This window comes from Ictalurus punctatus, chromosome 21 (genome assembly GCF_001660625.3).
Source record: "Ictalurus punctatus breed USDA103 chromosome 21, Coco_2.0, whole genome shotgun sequence".
Lineage (NCBI taxonomy): Eukaryota > Metazoa > Chordata > Actinopteri > Siluriformes > Ictaluridae > Ictalurus > Ictalurus punctatus.
In genome coordinates, this window is record NC_030436.2 from 11,328,351 (window position 1) to 11,354,547 (window position 26,197).

Below are 26,197 nucleotides of genomic sequence, written 5' to 3' on the forward strand. Positions count from 1 at the left end.
GAGCTATTTAAGTTAATATTTGAATTATCTGAAGTAGTATTTGAGTCATTTGAGTTGTTATTTGAGGTAGTATTTGAGTTAGTATTTGAGTTATTTGAGTTAGTATTTGAGTTATGTGAGTTGGTATTTATTTTAGGTTGTCTTTGAGTTAGTATTTGAGTTATGTGAGTTGGTATTTTTTGAGATAGTATTTGAGTTATGTGAGTTGGTATTTATTTGAGGTAATATTTGAGTTAGTATTTGAGTTATGTGAGTTGGTATTTATTTGAGGTAGTATTTGAGTTAGTATTTGAGTTATGTGAGTTGGTATTTATTTGAGGTAGTATTTGAGTTAGTATTTGAGTTATGTGAGTTGGTATTTATTTGAGGTAGTGTTTGAGTTAGTATTTGAGTTATCTCATATACAATACAAAAAGTTGCATTTTTGGATTATTTGAATGAGTATTTGTCATTTTTGAATAATATTGAGTTAATAACGTTATGTCATGCAAAAGGTAGTTACTTAGCAAACATAAGGTTCTGATTATAGAACCTGAATATTTTCTTTTCTTATTAAAAGCAATGGTCACTTCATGAACTATTAGCAACTCTGTATTACACTGGCTACAAAAAGCCTAATGCCTTCATGTACACTTTCACTGAAATGAAACCGTACAGCTTTGTTTATTTAGCTAACGTCTGGAGGGTGTGTCTGATTATTGGAAACCGGCTTTATCCTGGTTTACATGACCATGTGACAAAACAGGTAATGATCAGATTATCAGTGTACCAGTTTATCGGTGATAACTGTTTCATGCTAGTTCAGATGATAATTGTAAAGAGCAAGAGGCTTAATTGGGGTCTCTTGGTGATTCATTATGAGGTGTGGTCAAGTAGCGTGAGACCGAAGCTGCAAGCGTGAGACTGGATTGTAGTGTACATGTGAGGGAGGTAACACACCTGCCAGGCCGCCTTACTCACCTCCCACAGCTGGGAAATCCTGAGACAGCACAAATCAAATGCTTCAAACGCTTGCTGACATTCATAATTCCAGCAGCCACACAGCTGGATTTAAACTCAATCTCAGTTAATAGTGGATCAAAAGGTTAAAATAACGTGAGAGGCGATGTGCTTCCACTTTTTAGCTGAAAATAACAACGAGAGAGCCGTACATGTTGGTGGCCTCCCGAGGCCAACGCTCAAAAACTGATTATATGCCAAATCAATGCTGAAATAAAAAAGTGTAAAGGGTTGATCATGGAGAAAGCCTTTAATCTCATCAAACCACAAACACCTGGAGACGAGTTCAAAGCTGCTGCTGCGAGGTTAGGACTGGGTCATCATTAACTCTTACAGGATGTCTATGGGTCAAAACCACGCTACCCTCAAAGGTTCTTTGTAGAACCCTACAATAATACAGAAAACAATACAATAGCAGAAAGTTTTCCACGTACATTTTTAAGAGGATTAAACTCCTGACCAGTTCTAAATATTAAGAGGAAAATAGTGAAGAACAATTTGGAGGACTCTATTAATACAGTCATGCTTACACGGATCTACTTGGAACCCTTTTTCATAGGGAAACTCTCTGTTATAGGGTTTTACATGGAACATTTAAGGGTTCCCCTAAAGGGACAACTGAAGAACCCTTAAAGGTGTATTGTTTGTAATGTAGGAAAATTTTATGGAGGAGTGTTTTTTTTACGCAAAGGTTTTAGTAACTAAGGATTCTTTAAGGGTTCTTTAGGGGTTCATATCTTCCCCCCAAAAAGGGTTCTGCTTTTAAACCTTTCTAAAAGGAAAACACTTTGTTGTAGGGTTTTGCACGGAAGATTTAACAGTTCCCCCAGAGGGACATCTGAAGAACCCATAACAGTGTAGTGTTTAATGGAGAAAAGTTGTATTAGAATAAAATATTTCAGGTGATGACTTTAGTTACTCTCAAAGGTTCTTTGTAGAACCCTAAAACTGAGTGATTTTATAATAAAGTTTTCCAAGTACATTTTTAAGAGGCTAAAAACCTTTAATTATCCAATGAAGACTTAAAGAACCAATTTTTCCAAGATTGCACCAAATACCAAGAAATTAAACTCCTGACAGGTTCTCGATATTAAGTGGAAAATAGTGAAGAATAATTTGGAGTTTGTACCACACACTTACCCTGTTAATAGTACACTCTTCAAATGAAAAAAAAAAAAGGTTCTTCAAGGATTCTTTAAGGGTTCACTGGATAATTAAGGGATCTATATTGAACCCTTTCTCATAAGGAAACTCTCTGTTCTAGGGTTTTATATGGGACATTTAAGGGAACTGAAGAACCCTGAAAGGTGTACTGTTTGTAATGGAGAAACATTTTTGTAGAATTATTTTCCATTAGATGTTTTCTCAGGTGATGGTTTTAGTTACTAAGTGTTCTTAGCTTCTACTTGGAATCATTCCTGAAACGCATTAAGGGTTCTCTCAGAGAGGCAACTGAAGAAATTGTTAAAATGTAATGTTTAAAGGAGGAAATGTTTACTAGAATAATTAGTTTTTATTAGAATGATTTTTTTTCAGGTGATTACCAATGTTCCTCAAGGGTTCTTAGCTTTTCTGATAGGAAAACACGTTGTTGTAGGGTTCTACTTAGAACATTTAAGAGTTCCTGAAGAGGGACAACTGAAGAACCCTTAAAAGTGTAGTGCTTAATGGAGGGAATTTATTAGAAAAAAAATTAGGAAATCGTTTTATTTTTAGCTACTTTATTTTAGTATAAAGCTTCCAATGTAAAATCTCTGTCTTTTTACCAGTCAAAAGTTTTTGCACCCCTGGAGTTTTTTGTTTTAAATTTGTTAATAAACATTCCTCCAGTCACTCATACTTAATCCATAGTTAGATGCAAACGTTCTCAAAATTACATAATAAATTGTTAAAATAGGGCATGTTCTGTCAACACTTGTGATGTTAAGTGCAAGTAAATGAATCGTTTGCAGTATCAGCAGCGAGAAACCTGCTGGAGAAAATGTGGAAATAAGCTCATTTTTGCCCTCTTGTGCCCAAAAGTGCCCAGCTTGTAACATACCTGCATGTTAGTAATTTTACTCTTTCTGTTAAAATCCTGAGTACAAATCTCAAAGCATAGTAAAGTCGCAAGACTAGAATAATACTAAAAAGAAATAATGTATGTTAAATTTAATAGAAAGGTGAAAAAAATACTATAAATTTAATTAATTGTAACATTACATCAGGAAGTTTAATGTGATGTTATTTGTTATTGAGTATTATATATATATATATATATATATATATATATATATATATATATATATATATATATATATATATATATATGTTCTGAGTCTATAAAAGTAAGATACATTACTAAAAGATTATACTGTATGTATCATATGTATTTATTATTATTATTATTAATATTACGTGTGTAAATTGGAATTTATTCGGTTTCTTTCTTTTATTTTTGAATTATTTTTTTATATTTCCTGTAGTTATTTACCTTTATATTCTACTTTTTAAAAATTTATTTAAGGTGCTAATGTTTTGCCACAGGACTGAATTATGATGTAAGTGGAAACACAACACTCAGCAATAACAGTCTCTCAAATCATTTTTATTAAATTTATTAAAGCCTTACACTTAACCAAAGTTTCTTACATTTTAAGGCAGATATAGGCAGATTTGTTTGGTCTCATTGTAGGACAGAATATAAAACATTTGCATAAAAGCATTATCACATTAAAAATTAAGAGGGATCATTAAGACAAATCGAGAGGCACTGTGCTGGGCTTCAGCCAATCAGATGATATTCCTGTTACCATGATCTCATGATTAAAAGTGTGTGTGTGTGTGTGTGTGTGTGTGTGTGTGTGTGTGTGTGTGTGAGAGAGAGAGAGAGAGAGAGAGAGAGAGAGAAAGAGAAAGAAAGAATCTTCCATGTCTTACAAGCAAAGAATAAATCAAGTATAAATAAGAAAGAACTATTATAAAGAATTGGTGTAAAATGGCCATAACTGCAACATGACTCATTGACATATGAAAGATAAAACGTACATATCAACTGTAAAAGCATTTATTTTAAGTAAAGATATTTTGCCACATGTTTAGTTCCAGTTTATTATACTGCAACAAAATTATATTAAAAAAATATTGCTGTCTAAAATAATTTGGCCGGTTTCATTTGTTGCTGCAAAATTAAAAAAAATAATTAAGAAATAGATAATAAGAAATTAGCAATTAGCCCTACTATAATGGTGTTTGTTTCTGGATGTTTTCATCACCTGGTCACATGATCATATTTCTGCATGTTTTTATTTATACAATGCTGCAGTTTATAATATGATAATATTGTGTTATATTGGTAACTGTCATGATAAGAGATCGTCTGATTGACTTTTCCTTGCATTTTCACACAGCTTCTTTAGTGAGTATTTCTAAAATATTCATTTTCAAGACGGAGCGCTTTGTGTATTTTATTACGCTTAATATTACAAGATGTTCGAAATTTCCAGAGTGCAACAAAGCATCATAAATTAATCATGACAATCGGGCATCCAACAAGGCTCTGCTTCAGGCCCGCTATTATTCTCCCTTTATGACCATTCGATGGTTTAACAGTACAGTCTGAATATTAGTGTATTCAAAGTCAAGTTAAACTGAGGTTTTATCCCTGCAGCTCTCATTATAAGTAATTATGATCTTCTAATTGACATAAGTTTAATTTCAGTATGCTCCGAGAGAAAAATATGATGCAGTAATGGGGTTGATAGCAGCAACTCTTAACTGAATTTTTTTTTTGAAAGATTCATCCACAATAGTGGTCATTTTGTGGTTGGTGGAGGTATTTAAAGGTTCTCTGGACAAGTGGACCAACTACGGGATTATAGCTGGCAGTAGATAGACCAAAAAAAACAAAACCAAATAACCCTTGAAAAACTTAAAAAGTAATTTGGTTGCAATAGGGCTGCTGAGAAAGACTGAAAGCATGAAATTTAAAAACCCTAAACAATAAAAACAGCATTTTGTTCCAGCTCTAAAAAAAACAAAACAAAACGAAACAGGGATTAACGTGGTGACATTAAGAGCACCAGCAATAAAATAATCTGTTTTTTTTTGTTTTGTTTTTTAAATCCAGTTGGAAATGAGATGATGAAGATGAAAATAAAATAATAATAATAATAAGAAAACCTCATCACCACGACCATTTATGGCTTTTTTCAAAATAATTTTCATTACTCTAATAACGCTCTCAGTGTCTGAGCAGATCCTGAGGGATGCGTGGTTTCAAACTTCAGCAAATTCTTCATCTTCATCTTCATAGCATCGGTTCCTCTTGATCACCTCCTCCATGGTGAGGGATTCTTCTGCTTCTTCTCCGTCCCAGAAACCGACATCCTGAGACGTCCTGTTGTTCTCCGCAGCTTGGGGAGGTGATGTTTTCTTAAGTTCCAGGGTTTTTTTTGGTTTCTCCTCAGCCTCCATCTGGTCCTCAAAAGCCTCCCTTTGATTGTTTGATTGTGACCGTTTCAGGATTGATTGTGGGATTTTGGTTTTCTCCTCTTGCTTTGGAGGAACCTCCGCCTCACTGCTATTTAAAGCCTTGTGGTCTGACTCTGAGGACTTTCTTGCTTCTGAGCTGTCATCACCTTTCTCGTTCTGGACAATCTGAATTTTTGAAGTTGAACGGAGCTCCATAGAGCCAGACCTCACCAAAGTGGTCTTGAGGGGGTGTGGTTGCTCCTGATTAGTGGATTCCAGGCGAGGTGCCACGGAAAAAGGTCGACTTCGCTCTTTGAGAGATGCACTGCGTCTCAGATACTTCAACTCCACTCGCTCTGTGCTCTCCAGATTGGATTGGACCTCTTCCTCTGGTGGCCATTTTAGCTTGAAAACTCTAACCGGGCTTTTTCCTCTTTCGAGAGCAGAATTGGAACCTTCAGTACGTGGTGGCCAAGCGATTTTCAATTTTTTTTTCTCCACAGAAGCTGCAGGTTTCTCCGCTTCTTTAACTGGTGGCTGAGTTTTGGTCTCCAGAGATGTTGCAAGATCTGTGACTTTCGCTATCGGAATTTCTTCAACTGTGGAACGTTGATCCAAGACTTTTTCTGAACTGGGTGGTGTAACTGGGATGGGGTCAGGTGAAGCGGGTTTTGGCTTTTCAGACTCTTCATTCTCCTCGTTGTCACCTCGGGCCGTCCACAGTTCCTTATGAGGCCTGTGTCCGAAACCCTCGTCGTAGTTCCCTTTGGACTTGAAGAGCTGGTTGAAGTGAGGTTTGCAGTAGATGTTACCATGCAGGCAGGCGAAGTTGACCAAGCTAAAAAATGTAAAGAAAAGTTATTTCAGATTTTTCTAATATTAGCTGTTAATATAAAGTGTAATTAATGATCTAAAATACATGCAAAATACTCAGAGAACCTCTTTATTAGTCAAATCCTACAAATCTGTCTAAATTACTACAAGAACGTATCCAAACAATTATAAAAGAAAATAGCCAATCTCACAAATACCACAACTGACTTTCTAACAAAACGTCTCCGCATGCTAGCAAAGAACATAAATACGCCAGTCATACTTGTATGATACTACAGTCATTAGTCTTTACTCATTTTAACGCTGTTATCATCATTCCAGCACAATCCAAACATCACAGACTCACCTGAGCTTGGTGTTGCAGTGAGTGCAGCGGAAACAGGAGCTGTGGAAGGTTTGTTGATTGGCCACCAGTTTCTCCAGCGGGTAAACAGTCTTATGGCAAGCAACGCAAGTTTCTCTCACAGTAGCACGAAACTTCTGCCCCTATCAAATAAAACAAAATAAAATATGGTTTAAAAATTCACCACAACAGGAATAATATTGACCAGAAATTAATGAATAAAGTGATATGTGGCATGTACAGACTATCGATCTACCATTTGAAAGTCAGTTAAATTAGAACTAGTGTTAAAAATGTATTTGATGACTGCAATGTGATGGAACGCTCAGCGCCATTTCTTGCCATTAGCAGTCACTTAGAGGCGCCGGACCACCAGGGGGCGCCATGATTTTTAAAAAATAGATACACTTTCCTACCATTTGGCAAAAAAGGGTATATATGTATCAGACAGTCTCGGGGCAAACTAATGTATTGTGAAAAGAAAAGAAACTGCAATTTACATAATGAAAATTAGGTAACTAGGATCAGAAGATCATGAAAAGGATCCAGGGCAGATCGGATAGATTTTGATTTCTTTCAGGCTTCTCTATCTATTTATTTATTTAATATTATTTCCTTGTTTAGAGAATTAATTTATCCTGTATATATTTCATGTTCAGGTCTTCTTATTTTGTTGCTTGTTAACCGATTTCCCCCTCATCCAAGATAATGAAGTGTTAATTTAATTTTGTTCATTCTTGCATATAAAATAATATGACTGTTTTTGTGTGTGTGTGTGTGTGTGTGTGTGTGTGTGTGTGTGCGTGCATGTGCGCATGGGTAAGTTGCTTAGAGCCCCCAGATGTTCAGCCCTGGGAATGCTAACGTCACGACTAAAGAGCCGAATAACCGATCAGTTGGAGTAAATACAACATTATCAGTGAAGTTATTACATTTATAATCGATCTATAATACATTTATAATACATTTATCACTCACCCGGACAAATTTGGGCGTGTCGTTGGTTTCTGGCTCAGATGCTGCAGTGCTCGAACTTCCTGTATCAGCTAACACACCTATAAAAAAAAGATGAAAAATCAGCACATTTAGAGTATGAAAATGTTAGTATAGATGATTAAATCTGTGTAATTTATAAAGTCTAATCATACTGAGATATCAGACATGAAACACCAGAGATTTTAATTTCATACAAAGATTTAAAATGGATCTGTTTTCGTTTTTAAATAAAGAATTCTTGAATATTGAGAACCATCTCAATGGTTTTTAGCATCTTTATTATTTGCAAAGAGAAATCTGATTCCTTTTTTTTTTTTTTTTAACCAAAAAGCATTAATATGATTTAATTCATGAAATAGAGAGATAAAACAAGTGTGATTAATGTGTAAAAGGTATCAAAATTAGTGACTCACCATTGGGTTTAGTGCTCATCGACTCTGAAGTTGCATTCTGTGAAAAAAGAGAAGATAAAATTAGATTTTAATCTTTGTAGTGCGAACCAGACAAAAACCTTAATGTGTTTTTTTTTTATATCCCTCTTTTTATTCAGCTGGTGTTTTGGAATAAAGTTCAATTTCCCATCTATCCTGTCATTGCATTTTGTTTATCACTTGCTGGATAAAGTAATAAAGGTGACCTATTCTGGATTTTTTTTGTGCGTTTCTTTTTTTCTATTATATTAATATTTATTCCACATTTTCATATACTGTATTACTATAAAGAATAACTATACACAATGTTGAATTTTAAAATGTTTATGTCAATTAGTATTAGTTTTAGTCAAATTTAATATGAATGAAATGAGATAATGAATTAAAAACGTAACCTTTTATAAAACAGTTAAATGAATGTTTTTTATTCAGTCGTACCTCTTTCTCAGTCTGTTCTCCACCACTAGGAGGCGCATTTTCCTTCATATCCACTGCTGAACTTTTGACCTCGATCTCAGCCTGGGGTCGATTGTAAATATCACAATATGAGCATTTTTATTAACTCAATGTTTTATTATAGTAACTCACTAAAGGTGCATGACAAAATGTTCTATCTCTGAATAACAAGACTTTAAATGGCCCTGAGTTATACTCGTCAGAGCTAGGGTGATGTGTGTGTTTGTGTGTGTGTGTGTGTGTGTGTGTGTGTGTGTGTGTGTGTGTGTGAGTTTTTATCTAAATTTATTACACAGGGGGAAAAAACCCCACACACATTGCTAGCAACAGCCCCGGAATCCACAGCACGTTATTAGAGCTGTAACTCAGCTGTAGTTCAGCTTTCAGACTCTTAAACCATAAAAATTCCAGACCACATGGTGAATAAACGTCTGCGGTATGTTTAAAGCTTCTCAAAGATTTCTTAATGAGCAGGAACCAGTTAGCAAGCTAACTCTTTAATGCTAGTCATGCTAATCTATTATTTGCACAAAAAAACAACAAGAAGTCAGTCCGAAAAGAGAATTTGTAATAAATGTAATCAATATATAGCTGTGCTCAGTTAACTGTATTTGTTTCTTAAACATTTTAATTGTACATCATTATAAATATATACAATACAAGCACCCTAAATAAGTGCTAATAATGTTATATATGGGTTGCCTCCTTTACGCAATCTCTATTAACATCAATCTCCTTTTATTAATGATTAACAATGTTTGTGTGACCTTTCTGTTCATGAATATGACTTTCCCATTAAAAAATAAAATACAAACAAAGGAACTGCATAACAGATTCTTTTCTGTATTAAAGAATTTGACTTGTTTAATTAGTTAGTGCAGAATTTCTCTGAGAAATCGTCATTAAGAAATTACCCCACCACCCCCATCCCCCCAAATTAGGGCAGGGGTTTGTTTGTCTCGTACCGAGCTCTGAGGACTGTTGGTCTCTTGTTTGGACACGGCAGCCTGATACTTTGCCATTCTGACCCTCAGAGATTTGGATCGCTCCAGAGACGCCAAACCTGCACAAGGATGTTCGAGAAACTTCAACACACTATACACACTTTACATACATTTCAACACTGCGTCCAAACTGTAACTATTATTCTTTTATTAGCAATTTTATTTATTAATTAGAGTCTAACTGGAGTCAGGACAGTTGAGGGAAGAATGGAAGAGAACAATAGAGAGAGAGAGAGAGAGAGAGAGAGAGAGAGAGAGAGAGAGGCTTTAATGTAAGTGAGAAACAAACATCCACAACTTTAAATCTAACTATAAACTGATAAAATGTGTGGAATCGTTGGTATATTGCTGTGGAATAAGCACTCTGCTGGCATGTTGTCACAATCATTGGTCGTTATATCTAGAATTCTGCCTGTTCTTTATCACAGATAAAGAGATAAAGTAGTGTGATATGATTACATTAATTAAATTTATCTTGTTGTCTTCTCTCTGCTTGCGTTCTGCCGGTGTTCATTCTTAATTACAATAGCTGTATCTCTCTTTGGGCTGTTGTATCTGTACGTTGGTGTGGTTTGAACGCACACCTTCCAGCTAATCAGAATCGAGAATTCAGACAGGCCATGGTATAAATTAATATAAATATACGTACGTTCACAACACATCAGGCTAACAAATGACTAGTGTGAAATTTGGAATGTTAATAAAACCAGCAGTTTTGTTTCAGTACCTCTGTCTGCTGGTCGAATATCCGAGTCTTCTGAAGTGCTGTTTATGCGTCGAGCCTAAACAGTGGAGAGGAGAAAAACACACTTTAATCACATAAGTACGACGGTGCTATGTTTTATGTTTTATATAGTCTAACTAATCCTGAAACTTTCATGTTAACATGCTCAAATATAAATTCTATATGATTTATAGTTTCAATTCAGAAAGGTGCAACAAATGTACAGGTGAAAACCTGATGCTACTGAATACTGTATCTGAACAACAAAGTATTAAATGTTTGAAAAGTTCTTTAAAGTTCAGGTAATTTTATCTTTTTACTCCAGAAATCTTAAACATAGAAGCACAGATGCTAATATACAGTATAAAACAATTCGATGCGACACCTGAACAACAGCTACAAAACAAATCGCAAAAAATATCTACAAAAAAAGCCACAAGCAAAGTAAATAGTTTATCATATTTAAAGCCTGAAAAAATGAGCAGATTTACAGTTCAAATCAAAACTCTCAAATCTTACAGAAAAAAGCTGTATTAGTTATAAATTGCACCATGTTTTATGATTTCTACTGCAAACACTCAAAATGCAAATTGCTTAAAAATTTTAACAATGAAAGTTTGAGCAGATTTACAGTTTAAATCCAAAACAATGACGCTGTACCTGAACAATGAAGCAAAAAAAAAAACAACAACAAACAAACTCTCAAGTCACCAGAAAAGAAGTCAAAAAATGAAACTTGATAAAACTTTATAGCAACGAAGTTGTAAAACTTTAGCTGGATTTAACATCTAAATCCTGAAAAATGTCCAAATCAGATTCCAATCTCTAGAAAACGTGGAAAGAAAAAGAGAATCCAGAGACGCTGGAGTACTTGGGTCTTCCTGTGTCCTTCTGAGCCAAGAAACACACACGCACACGCACACACACACACACACACACACACACACACACACAGGGCTTATCTTCTCAGCACTGTTAACATCACAAAGAGCGACTGGAAAATCAGAGTCTCTACAGTAAACATCTTTTGTCTTTACATGCATTAGCATAATAATGAAAGCTCTTCACATGTCAGTGTTAAATCAACCTCCGTAATTATGCACCGCATAGTGTCCTTTGTTAAGAAAAGTGGAAGCTTGTTCTTGCACTTTGATATTTTAATACAAATTAAATTTGGATCAAGTTTTTGTAGCTAAAATGAAGCAAACTATGAAGAGAATGCTTTCGCATTTCACATTTCAATGAAGAAATGCTTTCGCATATTTTACTGAATACTTGATGCGACTTTAACGTAATGTGCAGCCTGATGATGAACATGAGTTTAAAAAATAACACACACATTCATGTAGGATTTCCTTATGAGGACTTAAACCTAACCTAACCTATAACCTTAACTTCAGTAGACGGGATTATTATTAATTTTTTTAAATTATTATTTTTTTGTTGTTGTGAGAACCGGGTGATTATGAGGACATTTGACTGTGAGTTCCTTCTATCGACATAATGATTACTCTAACTTCATGTTATTCCTAAACCTAAACTTACACTTAACGCTAACCTCAGTAACCAAAACAAAATGTTTAATTTCTTTTAGTTTTTCAAATAAAAGCCGCAGTGTATATAAAAACAGGAACGGCTGGTTATGAGGACACTAACCTAGCCTTGTGCGGACCTTCTATTGACATGTTTACTCTAGTTTAACGCTATTTCTACACCTAAACTTCTCAACTCTAATCTTAAGCAAATCCTTCGGCTCTTTTATTTTTTTAAATGAAGGCTGCTGTTTTTGTGAAAGTACTGTATAATTTGTGAGGACCAAGTGATTATGAGGACTTCAGGACCTCATAAAGGGTTAACACACATTTACACACACATCTTACGAACCTTTCAATTACATAATGGTTACTGTAGCTGTTGTTTTCCAATTATATACTTTATATTTAAAATTGATTTTTTTTTTTTGTTTTATCAATGCTTTTATTTTTCATCATGATTATTTGCTTATTTTATTATTTAATTTTTTACTACTTTTTGTAACTTTCCTTACTATTTTTAACAGATTCTTATCTTTTTGATCTTTAAATAAAAGCTGTAGTGTTTGTGAATATGCGATTTTTATGTGAGGCACCTAAGTTTATGAGGATTTTTGTCAATAAATATGTATTATATGTACACACACACACACACACACACACACACACACACTAATCCTCATCTGTTAAGAATTATGATAAGCTTCTTTAGTCATTTTTAGTCAGCAGCTATTTGCATCTATGCTTTTTGTTTTGTGTGTTTGCTTGTTTAGATTTATTTCATTATAACTATTGTATTTATTATTGCATAATTCAGCCAATTATCTTATAAATCTATACCACAATGTACTTCTAACAGCTAAGAAAAATGATAAATTTGATCAAATTTTTCATTGGTTGATCCAGTGCTCAATATAAGAATTATTTTGATGCTTAAACACGTTAAATTTTGTTCATTTTGAAGCCATCGTCACTGTGTAGATTTCGATTCCCACCGCGGCCCTGTGTGTGCGGAGTTTGCATGTTTTTTGGGGGTTTCCTCCAGGTACTCTGGTTTCCTCCCCCAGTCCAAAGACATGCATTGTAGGTTGATTGGCATGTCCAAAAGTGTCCATAGTGTATGAATAAGTGTGTGATTGTGTGTGTGAGTGAGCCCTGTGATGGTCCCCATCCAGGGTGTCCCGCGCCTTGGGACAGGCTCCAGGTTCCCTGGGACCCAGTAGGATAAGTGGTACAGAAAATGGGAGGATGCATGGATGGATGCACAAATGGACAAAATCACACATCAGTCTCAGATATTGGGCGTGGCCTAAAGTCTGTAGGTGGAGCTTGTGCATCAGTAATTATTATAGATGAAAATAGTTCAAATTTGTTGTTTTCTTAAAACAAATGTTTATTTATAATATTAATGAACTGTTTATAATATTTATAATAAAACGGATACAAGTCTGGACTCATATGATTAAAGTGTGTGTGTGTGTGTGTGTGTGTGTGTGTTTAGGAGAGAGAGAGAGAGAGAGAGAGAGAGAGAGAGAGAGAGAGAGAGAGAGAGAGAGAGAGAGAAAGACCTTGAGCAATGAACCATGCTGTTGGCCCCACCCACTCTACCATGAAGTCCCATACTCCAGGTTGCCAGGTCCATGAATTTGGCTGACTGCTGCAAGTTGATTTTTTTTGTCCATTTTTGTCTATCTAATTCCTCCTAATATATAATATTAGGAGGATTTAAATCATGTTAAATCATTCCTAAACCATCGTTGGCTGACATACTAACTGACTCCTTCTATTTACTGTCGGGTGTAGCAGTAAATCATCATGACCACAATCTGATCTGATGAATCTGCTTTATTTTATGAGATTTCTGAACGCTGAATGCTAAGCGGCTCCCGTTTGCTTAATCTGGTGTACAGAGACGATGAGAAATAAAAAGATAAAGAGGGAGACATGGAGTCTGGCCAATCAGCAGGAGACTCAATTTCTCAGGGCATTGAGTGTGTTCAGGGAGGTAAAGTGTGTGTGTGTGTATACCATTTACATGACATCATCACTTCAAGAATGCATCAGCACACACAGCTACAACAGGAATGTGTGTGTGTGCGTGTGCGTGTGCGTGTGTGCGTGTGTGTGTGTGTGTGTCTGTGTGAATCTGAAGCTTCAAATCGTGACTATCTTTCACGTTACATAATCCAGAATCAAAAACTTCCTCGATTGTCATCATCCAATCAGCACTTTGCTGAATCGGGGTTTTATTTTTTTCTTCAGGGCCCGAGCACAAGCGTGTGAGTGTGTGACTGAGGACAAAGACACACTGTCTCCATCACACGCATGGTACTTTTAGGGGGAACGTAGGAACAATGAAACACACACACTAACCACACCTCAGTAACTCACTGGAATGAACACAATAATAGAAAAAATCAACCAATAACACAAGACATGCTCTAACCTGAAACATGGTTAATTGTAACTTTATACGTAAGGAATAAAGCGGTGTGTGGTGCTGTTATAAAACCTGTTACAAAGCACTGAAACTGGAGACTCCTTCCGTAAATGTTAAATAAGCGACTAATAACAGAAAACAAAACGTATCAAAAAGCCATATCGACAGTTCCACATGTTTTTTATTATTATTATCAGTGGAGCTCCGCCCTCCAAGTTCCTGAGACTATAGAAATTATAACGGATTAGAATGGCGCTTTCGTATAAACCTGTGATTTGCAGTGTAAATTCACCAACACCTTCTGACCAATCAGAATCAAGAATTCAAAAGCACGAGTAATATTAAACAACTTTGGCTCTCACTTATCTTTATTTATTTCAATACATGCGGCAGCAAGATGGAAAGCTGGATCAGAGAGTGAGAGAGGAATGTGAGTGAATTCCTGACCTCTGGATAACACCAGAGAGAGAGAGACAGAGAGAGAGAGAGAGAGAGAGAGAGAGAGAGAGAGAGAGAGAGAGAGAGAGAAAGAGAGATGCTGATGTTAATGATCAGAAAAACACATTGCATTCATTAACTAAGTCCAGAGGAAAAGAGAAAGAATGATAAATGCTCAACAGATATTAAAATGGAAGTAAGTGTGTGCGTGTGAACCTGCAGGAAGTCATTCATAGCCATAATGAATTGACTCCTAGAACCTTGATGACGATTAGTCCTGTGTTGCCAGGTCTGCAGAAAAATCACCGTAATAATCAAGAAAACTCAAAAATCCTAAACCTTATGTCAAATTCATGGGCAAATATTCGGCAATAATCACAAAGTAATCTCAAACACTCCACGTTTACATGAGAGAACCCATGTCCCGTGTATGCTTTTACTGGAGTGAACCCGTGCAATTGTGTGGCTGATATTTCCCTATAAATAAACAAAGCCCATGAGCTCATCTATCTGGTTTGCAAAGTGCTGACATAATTCATCTAACGTATGCAAAATGTCTAAATCCACAGGCGAAAACAAACCAACTCCCAGCCGAAAGGCAGGAAATCACCGAACTGCAACTGTAAACGATACTCGATTTTCCTCATGAGGAAATAAATGCAAACTCATTCACAAATAAAAACAAACCATCAGACAAATTTACACAGTTCCATCTTAATCCCCAAATATAATCTGTCAGACGAGGTGTGTTTTGTTGAGTGTCGTCGAATCTGTCACATGTTCATTGAGTCATCTTGATCATTTGCATATCAAAACGTGAAGAGGAAGAAGAACGACACTTTTATCAGAATAGAAAATAATACATTATAATGAGCAAGGAGTCGGTAAATAAACATGAAGAAACGGTTACAGATGTAATAACACACATTTATTTAGCTAATGTCCGATCAAAACACTGCTAGATAGGCCCTTTAAAAAAATAATAAAGTCACTGATTTGGCTTGGCATCACTCTGCCTCCAAGGCTCCGCCCCTTCTCAACATTTTAATCGTAGTGTAAAGCAGGGAGTGAGGTCAATGATAATAAAGCTCAGTTTTTTATCTTAAACATATCATTTTGCTTTACAACGTTACTGATAATTTGTACAAATTGTTTAAAGTGAATAAATGAAAATCTGAAAGTGTGTATTTATTAACGGAAAATGTTTTTTGTTTATGGAAATTGACTTCACCAGCATCTTGGCTCCAGTGCAAGCTTCAGACACCAAACCCATCTCAGATAATTGAATATTTATGGAAAATATTAGATCTTTTAACCCCTGACTGTTGGAGTTGTATTCCATGTCAATATAAATAAATGAATAATATTTTTATTACCTTGGTTTCTCCTTTCTCGAACATCATCTTGAGGCTGTTGAGAGCGACGCTTGGTTTCTCCGAGTTGGACAGTGAACTCCCCTCCATTTCCTTCTTCTGCTCTTCCTCCACCTTGTCTTCTACCTCCACCACCTTCTCCTGTTTCGTCTCCTGTTTCGTCTCTTGCTTCATCTCTTGTTTCATCTCCTGCATTTTCTCCTGCTTCATCTCCTGCGTCTTCTCCTGCTTCATCTCCGTCATCATCTCCTGCATCTTCTCCTGCTTCATCTCCTGCTTAATCTCCTTCATCATCTCCTGCTTCATCTCCTGCTTCATCTCCTGCTTCGTCTCCATCACTTCCTCCACCTCAGCCTTCTTCTCTTCCGGAACCTTCACAGGTCTGAAGCTTTGGGAGCGAGTCGGAGGTCGAGGTTCAGCTGGAGGGATGGGCGTGGTCCCAGCCGGTGCGTTTTGCCGCTTCTCCTCCCAGCGCTTCTTCAACACGCTCAGGTTCCCTGAGCGGACCGCAGACGGCAGGCTCTCGGCCGGCTGAAAAATTATAGGAAAATAAACAGAAATAAAATAAACAAATGTGACATAAAGAAAGACAGGAAGTGTGTTAAAGGTAAAGAGAAAACATATGAAATAGTAAAAAAACCCCTATAAAATAGCAGAAAAGCAATAAATATTATATTTATATATTGGATATCGAAGCCAAAAATATGAGCTGAAAAATAATTTTAAAAAAGTAAGGTTAAAAAAAGGAGAAAAATCATTTTAATAAAATACTTTATAAAACATTTTTAAAATTCTACAATATTTAATTATATTGTTTATATTTTTGTTTAACTGATTTGTTAGTTGTTGTAAAGCTTTGTTACACTTTTCATTTCGTTTTACTTTTGACTAGTAATTTCTTTTTATTTATTTATTTTTATTGTTTTCCTGTTTATTTCTTTCTTTACCATTAAAATAAATTGATGTTGAACCATAAATTGTTTAATGTCTGAGAAACTAAAAACTAAAAAAAAATGAAGGTGAAGGAACATCTCTACACCTTCATCCTGATTAAAATAAACAGGTTCATGAATATGCATGAATATGCAAATTAGAAGAAACATGTCTAACTGCCATCCGTAACAGCTTAATATCACTAACATTAGCTAACTTAGCTAGCTGATTCGCTAATCACTATCAAACTGGTTCACATTAGTCACAGCAGTGTTATTTCAGGGTCAAATCTACGTCCTCATGTCCTCACTGATTTATTTAACTGCAGCCCAAAATCTGCCCACATTACAGTATATATTTCAGATATACTCTGTGACCATAACCACAATAGCTAGCTGGGTAATGTAACAAGCAACACCTGTAGTAAAAGGTTTTCAGCTGCTGTGCTGTCATCCTGTAATAACTTGGATAGAGGATGTGATTGGTTCAGAGCTCTTTTCAGAGCTGAGTGACATCACTAACCTGTACTCATACCGTATGTAGCCACGCCCCCAAATGAGTCTATATAAAAGTCGTCAAACGAATTTGGCAAATATTATCTGAATCATCTTCCAAAAGAGCACAATTCAAAATAAAGAAAGAAGCCATAAAAAGAAAAGAAATCATATGAAATTGTAAAATACCAAATATAAATATGTAAAATTAAGGGAATTTTTAAAAATATTAAAGCTATAAAAGAAAGCTGAGAAAATTATATGTAAAAAAAAAAGAAAAAAGTGTGAGGTAAAGAAAAATGAAGATATGATGGCAAAATATGGGCTAGAAAATGTAAATAATAATAATAATAATAATAATAATAATATAAATAATAATCATCATCAGCAGCAGCAGCAGCAAAAACAGATAAAAGAAAGCATGAGTTTGATGTAAAACAGTGTTTGAATTCAAGTAATTTAGCACATCCTCCTCATCCATCATAAGGCTAATGGAGTTTAAACGTCATCATATGAAGCTGTTGGTGAATAAACACAAACAAAATACTTAAATAAAACACAAGTTTCAGCAGGTTATCACCTCTGCATTAATAAATTGCACCAAATAAGAGTCCTCACACACAGCTTACTGACATCCCGTCCTCCTCGTCCACACGTCGCACGCAAAAATCATTTCGACCTCAGAAACAGGAAGTGATAATAAGCAGAACTAGACAGAAAACTTTCCATTTAGCCACAATTCTGTCATTAAAAAGAAAGACTGCGTTTCCACAGCCAATTTCTCTCAACAATTAAAAACAGATCCAAGCAAAATGCATCTGTAGGAAATGACTGTAAAGACCTGGACAGATGAAGTGCTTCCTCTCCTCTCTTTATTTCCACTTTATCCCTTGTTCTCTGCGGTGATCAAATTTTCTCCAGATGTAGAGCGGGCAGGAAAAACCCGACGTGTAAGAAGAAACCCCCGGCCAACGCACTTAGATAAAAAGGAGGGAGGGAAAGAGTGGACAAGGGAATGGGATGGATAGAAAAAAGAGCTGAAAAAAGAGGCAAGGAGAGAAGGAGAGAAGGAGAGAGAAAGAGTGCAGGGGAAATAGAGGCTTTAACTGAGGTGAGGGAGAGAAAGAGAGAATGAGGGAGAGGGAGGAAGGGAACTAGTGAGGGAAGTTCAGTGGAAGCTCAAAAGCAGGAAATGAGTCAATTAACCCTTTCTTCTCTGAACAGCCCAGTCCTTTATCTGAACATGATCAACTTTAAACATGTAAATAATAAAGAATACGTAAATAAATATAAATAATGAACACTTACAAAGCAGGTTACAGAAATGTTGGGTGATACTCACTGTTTTACACTGTGGGGACATATTAGTATGCATAAACTCACATTAGTATCTCGGAATAATGTGTAAAGTCACACTAGTATCTCGGAGTAATGTGTAAAGTCACACTAGTGTCTCGGAGTAACATGTAAAGTCACACTAGTGTCTCGGAGTAACGTGTAAAGTCACACTAGTGTCTCGGAGTAACGTGTAAAGTCACACTAGTGTCTCGGAGTAACGTGTAAAGTCACACTAGTGTCTCGGAGTAACGTGTAAAGTCACACTAGTGTCTCGGAGTAACGTGTAAAGTCACACTAGTGTCTCGGAGTAACGTGTAAAGTCACACTAGTGTCTCGGAGTAACGTGTAAAGTCACACTAGTGTCTCGGAGTAATGTGTAAAGTCACACTAGTATCTAGGAGTAACGTGTAAAGTCACACTAGTATCTAGGAGTAACGTGTAAAGTCACACTAGTATCTCGGAGTAACGTGTAAAGTCACATTAGTATCTCGGAGTAATGTGTAAAGTCACACTAGTATTTCGGAGTAATGTGTAAAGTCACACTAGTATCTTGGACTAACGTGTAAGGTCACATTAGTATCTCGGAGTAATGTGTAAAGTCATACTAGTATCTCGGAGTATTGTGTAAAGTCACACTAGTATGTTGGAGTAATGGGTAAAGTCACATTAGTATCTTGGAGTATTGTGTAAAATCATATTAGTGTCTCAGAAAGCAGTAACTGTTTACTTTAGCAAAAATCCTCAACCATAAAGTGGTAATTTACGCACTTTCAACAAAGAACATAAGAAGCTGACTCCGAAACCTAAACCTCTGACCTTCATTAAAATTCACTCAACAGGAAGTGGAACATGTACCATGAAACACAGAAAGTTCATCTGACAGAGGAACGAGGCGTGGAGCTGCTAAAGAGGAAGTGCGTAAAATCACCAAAGAAGAGGAGAACTGAGTTTACAAAAAAAGAAGTACAGTTTGTTCACATGCAAATTAACGTTATTAAACAATTGTGCTAAATGCTACACAGTAACACAGTAATCACAAGGATATTTGAGTTATTTTAGTATAACTATGATGTCAGTGTAACGGAATCCTGCTTTCTAAATAAACTGCGTATTAATGTATATTGTTTTTATGTGATGTCACACACCATCCACACTACATGCAGAAATGTCACTATTTATTGTTTTGTAGTGTATGTGTACTCTTATTATTATTATTATTATTATTATTATTATTATTATTATTGTGCAGTATTAACAGTCGCTTACCATTTTTTTCTTGTCAGCATTTATTTCCTCTGCAGCTTTCTGATATCTGAAAGAACAAACAAACAAACAGACAAACAAATATTTTTAAATCAGACCTTTATATCATTTTTATGATGTGTGTATGTAAATATATATATATATATATATATATATATATATATATATATATATATATACAAACACACATAAAATAAAATTTTAAAAAAAAATTATTTTATTTTACAATGATAAACAAAACAAATTTTAAAAATTATATATGAACAGATTTTCTTCTCACTAACATTCACAAATTTAAAGTGGAAAGAAAATTACAGGAAAATTAAAATTATTGAAAATTCTTATGTTAGTTGTTCACACAAATCATTCACAAAGGTGTTATAACATTTTGAGCAGTGTAACAGTGACAGAAATTTGTGGTTAACAGGTTAAATTATTATTATATTGATTTTTGCTTTAATTACAGAACAACTCTGATGATCTAACCTTAAAATGTGGGGAAAACAAACGCTTGAATTTTACTTTAGCAGAAATTTTGGCCATAAAATGCATGAAAAGCTGCAGCGGTGAATCCACTGTGGACATGTGGACATGTGCAGTAATGCACTTTCAGAACCTGCTGCAGTTCCACAGTTTGTCCACCAGGAGGAAGCAGCTAACAGCTCAAATCCCAAATCAATGAAAACATCACAAACTGGGAGGTGTTTTTTTATTTTTAATTTAATAGTTTGTTTCCTCTCCCACTGTGTCAGAGCTGTCTCTAAAGTTTTAAATCCGCAATTCATCTCAGTAATGATTAATAGAAATTATTTTTTAATGATCGGCAGGAATTGTTCTGCCGTAAGAATAGTTATAACAAAAAACAAAACAAAAATCAAAACAAAACGCCAAACATAGATTAAAACACATTTTCTTATATAAAGTGATCATTTAAAAGCGAAAAAACGACCTAACACTAATATTCTAATATAAATATTTAATAAAAATATTTGTATTTAACTGTAATTAAAATAATTTCCTAAACATGTGACTGTTAAAAATCAGAACACAAATTATGAACTTCGGAATGAATAAAATCAATAAATACAACTAGCTTTGTTAAACAAACAAAGAAATAAACAAGCAAACAACAAACAAACAAATAGATAAATAAATACATGATTAATGGTTAAATAATTAATTATTTAAAACTTTAATGGATGAATACATCAATTTAAGGCATTAACACTTGTATAAATTTTAAAATTTTAGCTAAATAATGAGCCTCCACATTCGTGACTAAAAATATTTACTGTAATTATTGAAGTAGTGAGATCTATGCTAATTTAGGTGGCTTTTAATTCATTGGGGAAATAAAAAACAAATAATCTAATGAGTTTAAAATTTACACTGGAGAGAAAAAGTTTGTAGTTTTTAAAAAAATTGTTAATAATTGAGTTTTTAAAAAATTAATCGATAGGCCTACTGATGGAACCTTCAACATGAAGTTCCTCAAGGACATGCACTAGCAGCATCAGTGTGTCGTGGGTGTGTGTGTGTGTATGTGTGTGTGTGCGTGTGTGTGTGTGTGTGTGTGTGTGTGTGTGTGTGTGCGTGTGTGTGAGTATGTCGTGTGGGTGTGGGTGTGTGGGTGTGTGTCGCGTGTGTGTATGTGTGTGTGAGTGTGTGAGTGTTATTCCTCTGAACATAAAGAGTTAAATGTTTCTTGATTAAAATGTTTTCACCTACACTCAAATTATTTCTAAAAAAAAAAACCCCCACAAAACAGGACGAACTGGTTTCTGAACTTCTTAGAGACTTGTAACACACCTTAGCATTGAATCCACCCAGTCCTCACATGCACACACACACACACACACACACACACACACACACACACACACACACACACACACACACACACACACAGAGAGAGAGAGAGAGAGAGTAGAGTACAAATCTCTTAAATGATACTTAAATAAAGAAAAAAGTGTGGTTACTGAAATACATGACACGAATGAAGTGACACGAATGATCAATTTCTAAATTAATTAAATTTACATTTAATTAATTAATTTTAAGGATTAAATAAATCAATATTTTAACAGTACTTAACACTGGAATTACTTGATTGACGTTTTTGTGTTAACTAAATAATAAACAGCAACAAATAAATAAATAAATAAATAATAAAGGTCAGTAATGAAACTTGTAATTTAATCTATGCTCATTTATGTGGAGTAATTTTTAATGTCAGATGGTAGAATCTTTATTTTGCCTTAGTGTATATGTTTTTATTGACATAAAATGATATAAAATTGAACTATAAAACCTGTGACACTTTCATAAGTTCTCCAGCAGGGGGCGCATTTAGACAGAAACAAGCAAAATAGTGAGTTTTTAGAAGGAATTAAAGTTTGGAGCGATGTTTTTTACTCACTTGGAGAAGCGTTCAGCGATGGCGTTGTGTTTCCCTCGAGTGCTGACCAGCGACAGCTCCCTGGCTGTGATGCGTAACGACTGAGACGACCACTGCTTCCTACTGAACGGCGCTGACTCCATTGCCACACCCTGACACACAGAAAACACACAAATATCAGTGAGAACATGGATATAAAAATAAAAAATCATAAACTGTGCTTTTTCACGTCAACATTTCGAACAAGCTAGCTAATGTTCAGCTAACTATTATACCATATAACATTAGCAAGGCAGCTAACATCAGGCTAACTATTATCTTGTGTAACCCAAAAGCCAAGGTCTCTATCAATCTAGCTAACATTAGCTTAATGATTATATTTCACAAAGCAGTAGTCTTGAGTGTTAGTCAGCTTGTAAAACTTATACTAATGTATATCCAAGGATGCCAAGGTCCTTAAGCTAACTGTAATCTTGTGTAAACCAGTAGCCAAGGTTTATAGCAAGCTCGCTAACATTAGCCTAATGATTATATATAGCGTAAAGCAGATGTTTAGGAGACTAGCCGCCTTGTTAACACCAATAACAAACTTATAAGGTCTCTAGCAAGCTAGCAGACGTAATGCTGCCTTCAAGTGTTGACTGAAATATCGTAATTATGAGATTAGTGCACATGAAGGCCACTACAACGTGATAATTACTAGTCTGAAACATGTTTTTGTTTCTTTCTGAGAACATCAAATTAACAAAACCCATTCTGTGTGAACGAATCACTAACGAGCTGACTCCTGATTTCCGACATCGCTGGTGTGTAAAGAGTAAATTTGTGGAAAGTGAAACCCTCATGAGGACGGAATTGAAGAACACTGAACTGCTCATGCATGAAGCCATGCAAATACACGTTGGAGGTAACAGAGTCAAATTAGAGCCGAGCAGCAGGTGGAAACGCCGATCCGAGGATCTGCTTACATAAAACTTTACGCTTCCTGCTCGGAGATGAGACCGAGAACAAAGACCTTATTCTCACAAAACAGTGGCGAGTTAAAGCAGTGTTCAGTATGATGTTTTTATACCACAGCACTGTTGCATTCTGGATTCTGATTGTTCAGATGGTGCTGGTTCACTTTTTACAATAGCACAGTTGCAACGCGCTTGTTGTTTCTATAGTAACAGCTCATTCCCAGAGACTCGTATGGTGCATGCCGCACGTAAATGGATTTTTAAAAACGTGTGTAATCGTCGCGATGCTGAATTTCTCCATAAGGACATGTTTGTTTACAACTTATAGAAGGAGTCTCCAGTGTCACCTCTTTGTAACACAGATCTTCAGTTTACACTTTGTGGTTTCTCATTTGCGCCATTTTTGTCATCCACGTCGTCATTGTTTTGACTTATTAACTTCGAGAGAAAGAAAATAAACACACTTTGGTGAGGGAACGATACGATGTTCACAGCTGCTGTAAGTGGAAGTGTTTTACGGATTTTCCACAACGTTAAATGTAACTGTAAATGGATAAAAAATAAAGTATGATGTGTTGTTCTTTAATAAAGAATTTTTTTAAACTGTCAAATTGCTGTGGTATAAGAGGGATAAAACACACAGGCATGTGCTGTTATGGGAAAATAATCACCTTCTCACCTTCGCACCTGATCACTGATTATTTTACTATAACAGCGACATGCACAGTGTTTATTGCTCACTTATTATATTATATAGAACGTCAGACTCCGCTATTAACCTCCATGTAAATAATGGCATTTGTGAAGCTGTTAATTATCAGACACTAATTAATGTTGTATAATGTAATATGGACATGTAGAACAGTGTGTTGATGATGTACAGGGTGGAGGGAAGCTGAGACACGGTGCAGAGCGACAGATGGACTACAGTCGGTAATTAAACACCGTAAAGTCACCTGCTTAGTAAATGGACCTGATAAAACACAGCCAACAGGATGTTCAGATCCATTCACACACAGCATTTCATCTCACACACAGCTCACCAGACTTCATCTCCGAGTTTCAGAATGAATTCAGAATAAATCTAAAATGTCAACAATACTAAGTGAAGCTGGTTGTATATCTTGTTTATTACGTGTTGAATTTATTGAGTGAAAGTAGAAAGCATTACTCTTACTTGTTCCATCTTGGCACAACATTATTTAGCAACACTGGCTAAGCTAGCTATGGTTGCTTTTATTTAACGATAGCTATTTCACATTATTACCTAGCCAAGTTCACGAACAAGCTAGCTAACATTAGTCTAAACCGTTTTTGATTAAAACTCATAACTGGGAATTTCAGATTAGTACAAACCAAAGAAAATGCCTCCTCAACTCGGAATTCCAAGCTCGAGTTCAGGATACGACATCATGTCAACATGGCCACTCACACACTCAACGTTAAATAAAATCACTACTTTAAAATAAGGTACAACTCTAATCATACAGTTTTCTGTTCTGAGATAGTAAATAGATCATAAACTCATGATCGCTAATGCTAGCTGGCTAAGTTCATGGAAGTGTTTTTTTTCCCCTCACCTTGTAGCTTGAACAGTTAAAATTTCCCACAATTTTGAGCAATGTTGAATGCAGTACTCGTAATATCGAATTAAAGCCAAGCAATAGAAAGGCAGCTAACATACAGCTATTATCTTATAAACTTTTTAACTTACATTCAAGTATAAGTTTGATAATAAATATTGGATGAAAAAAATACAGAAACAATTATGTATTAATTAAGTGCGAGTATGGATAAGTATTGCGTTATACTTAAGTGTCAAAAATGTCAGCATTATCCTTCAGCATAAATTTTATGAATGGAGTTAAAGCACGGACAATTTTTACCCAACACTCACCTGTAATTTTGACTTAATTATAATAATTCAAAATAATATCATTTATTTAAAGAGAACTTTTTATACATGAGGTAATTCAATGTGCTGTAGAATCAAGTAAAAGTGTTAAAATTACGCAAAATTAAAAGTGGAAGTGTTAATGTAAGGTAAAAATTGTCCACATTTACGTTTAAAGAATAAAATATAATTATTAAAGTCAAATTCAAAGTTCAAGTGTGTCAATGTTTGTTCAATTTTGTGTATAAAATGTAGACAACTTTTTAAATTTTAATCAGCTATAATAATATATTTTAACTTCCACGTTTAATTAAGTCTAATTTTAATATAATACTTACCCATACTTTTACTTAAGGACGTAGCTTTCCGCTACATTACATTGTGTTGTGTTAACACAGCGTGCTACGCGTGTTTGAGTCATTCTAAGTTGTGAAGTTGCATGTGTGAGCATTCAACAGCTCTACTGAGCATTCAACAGCAAAAAACATATTTTTATGTTTTTTTTTACAAACTGATCTCCAGTCAGTGGTCTTTTATCTCTGTGTTAATTAAAGAGTATCACAAAAGTGGGCATGTCTATGAATCACAGTGCGCTGCAGTAAATTACATGCTGAGCGGATTACTACGCCATCCTCTCTTCTAAAACAATGTCTGGATGATCAAACAGTTAATGAGATTTTGTTTAAACAGCTGCTCATTCCTTCATCGGCAAAACCTAGACACATGAAACGTGTCATGTGTAGCCTTTCTGTACGCAACACCGTCCAATTTCACTCACAATGTAAACGAATGAAAACCAATTCATGCAATTGGCGGTTTCTCCTGAATATTCAAATTATTAAATTCATATTAAATTCATAATAATATTCATGATGCTCATCATTACAAGCCACCAA

The 26,197-nt window shown here is 35.2% G+C and overlaps 2 protein-coding genes across 5 annotated transcripts in view; both read right to left on the reverse strand.

Moving 5' to 3' along the window:
• Positions 1-26,197, reverse strand: part of LOC108255073 (G-protein coupled receptor 182) — a 130,175-nt gene that overhangs the window by 41,213 nt on the left and 62,765 nt on the right. The gene's annotated exons all lie outside the window — the stretch shown is intronic.
• The window catches only part of lima1b (LIM domain and actin binding 1b), a 29,765-nt gene continuing 7,133 nt past the window's right edge, over positions 3,566-26,197 (reverse strand). Inside the window, exons 2-11 of one of the 3 annotated variants that reach the window (XM_017450703.3) lie at positions 22,470-22,600; positions 20,054-20,099; positions 16,026-16,553; positions 10,243-10,297; positions 9,477-9,574; positions 8,494-8,574; positions 8,038-8,074; positions 7,607-7,683; positions 6,632-6,771; positions 3,566-6,289 (exon numbers count right to left, since the gene is read on the reverse strand). In XM_017450703.3, the coding sequence (XP_017306192.2) occupies positions 5,257-6,289; positions 6,632-6,771; positions 7,607-7,683; positions 8,038-8,074; positions 8,494-8,574; positions 9,477-9,574; positions 10,243-10,297; positions 16,026-16,553; positions 20,054-20,099; positions 22,470-22,591 (2,217 nt within the window). In that variant the 5' untranslated portion in view covers positions 22,592-22,600 and the 3' untranslated portion in view covers positions 3,566-5,256. Of the gene's footprint in view, positions 6,290-6,631; positions 6,772-7,606; positions 7,684-8,037; positions 8,075-8,493; positions 8,575-9,476; positions 9,575-10,242; positions 10,298-16,025; positions 16,554-18,029; positions 18,244-18,290; positions 18,645-20,053; positions 20,100-22,469; positions 22,601-26,197 lie in introns of those variants that run through there. The other 2 variants (XM_017450704.3, XM_017450705.3) reach the window with 2 other exon arrangements.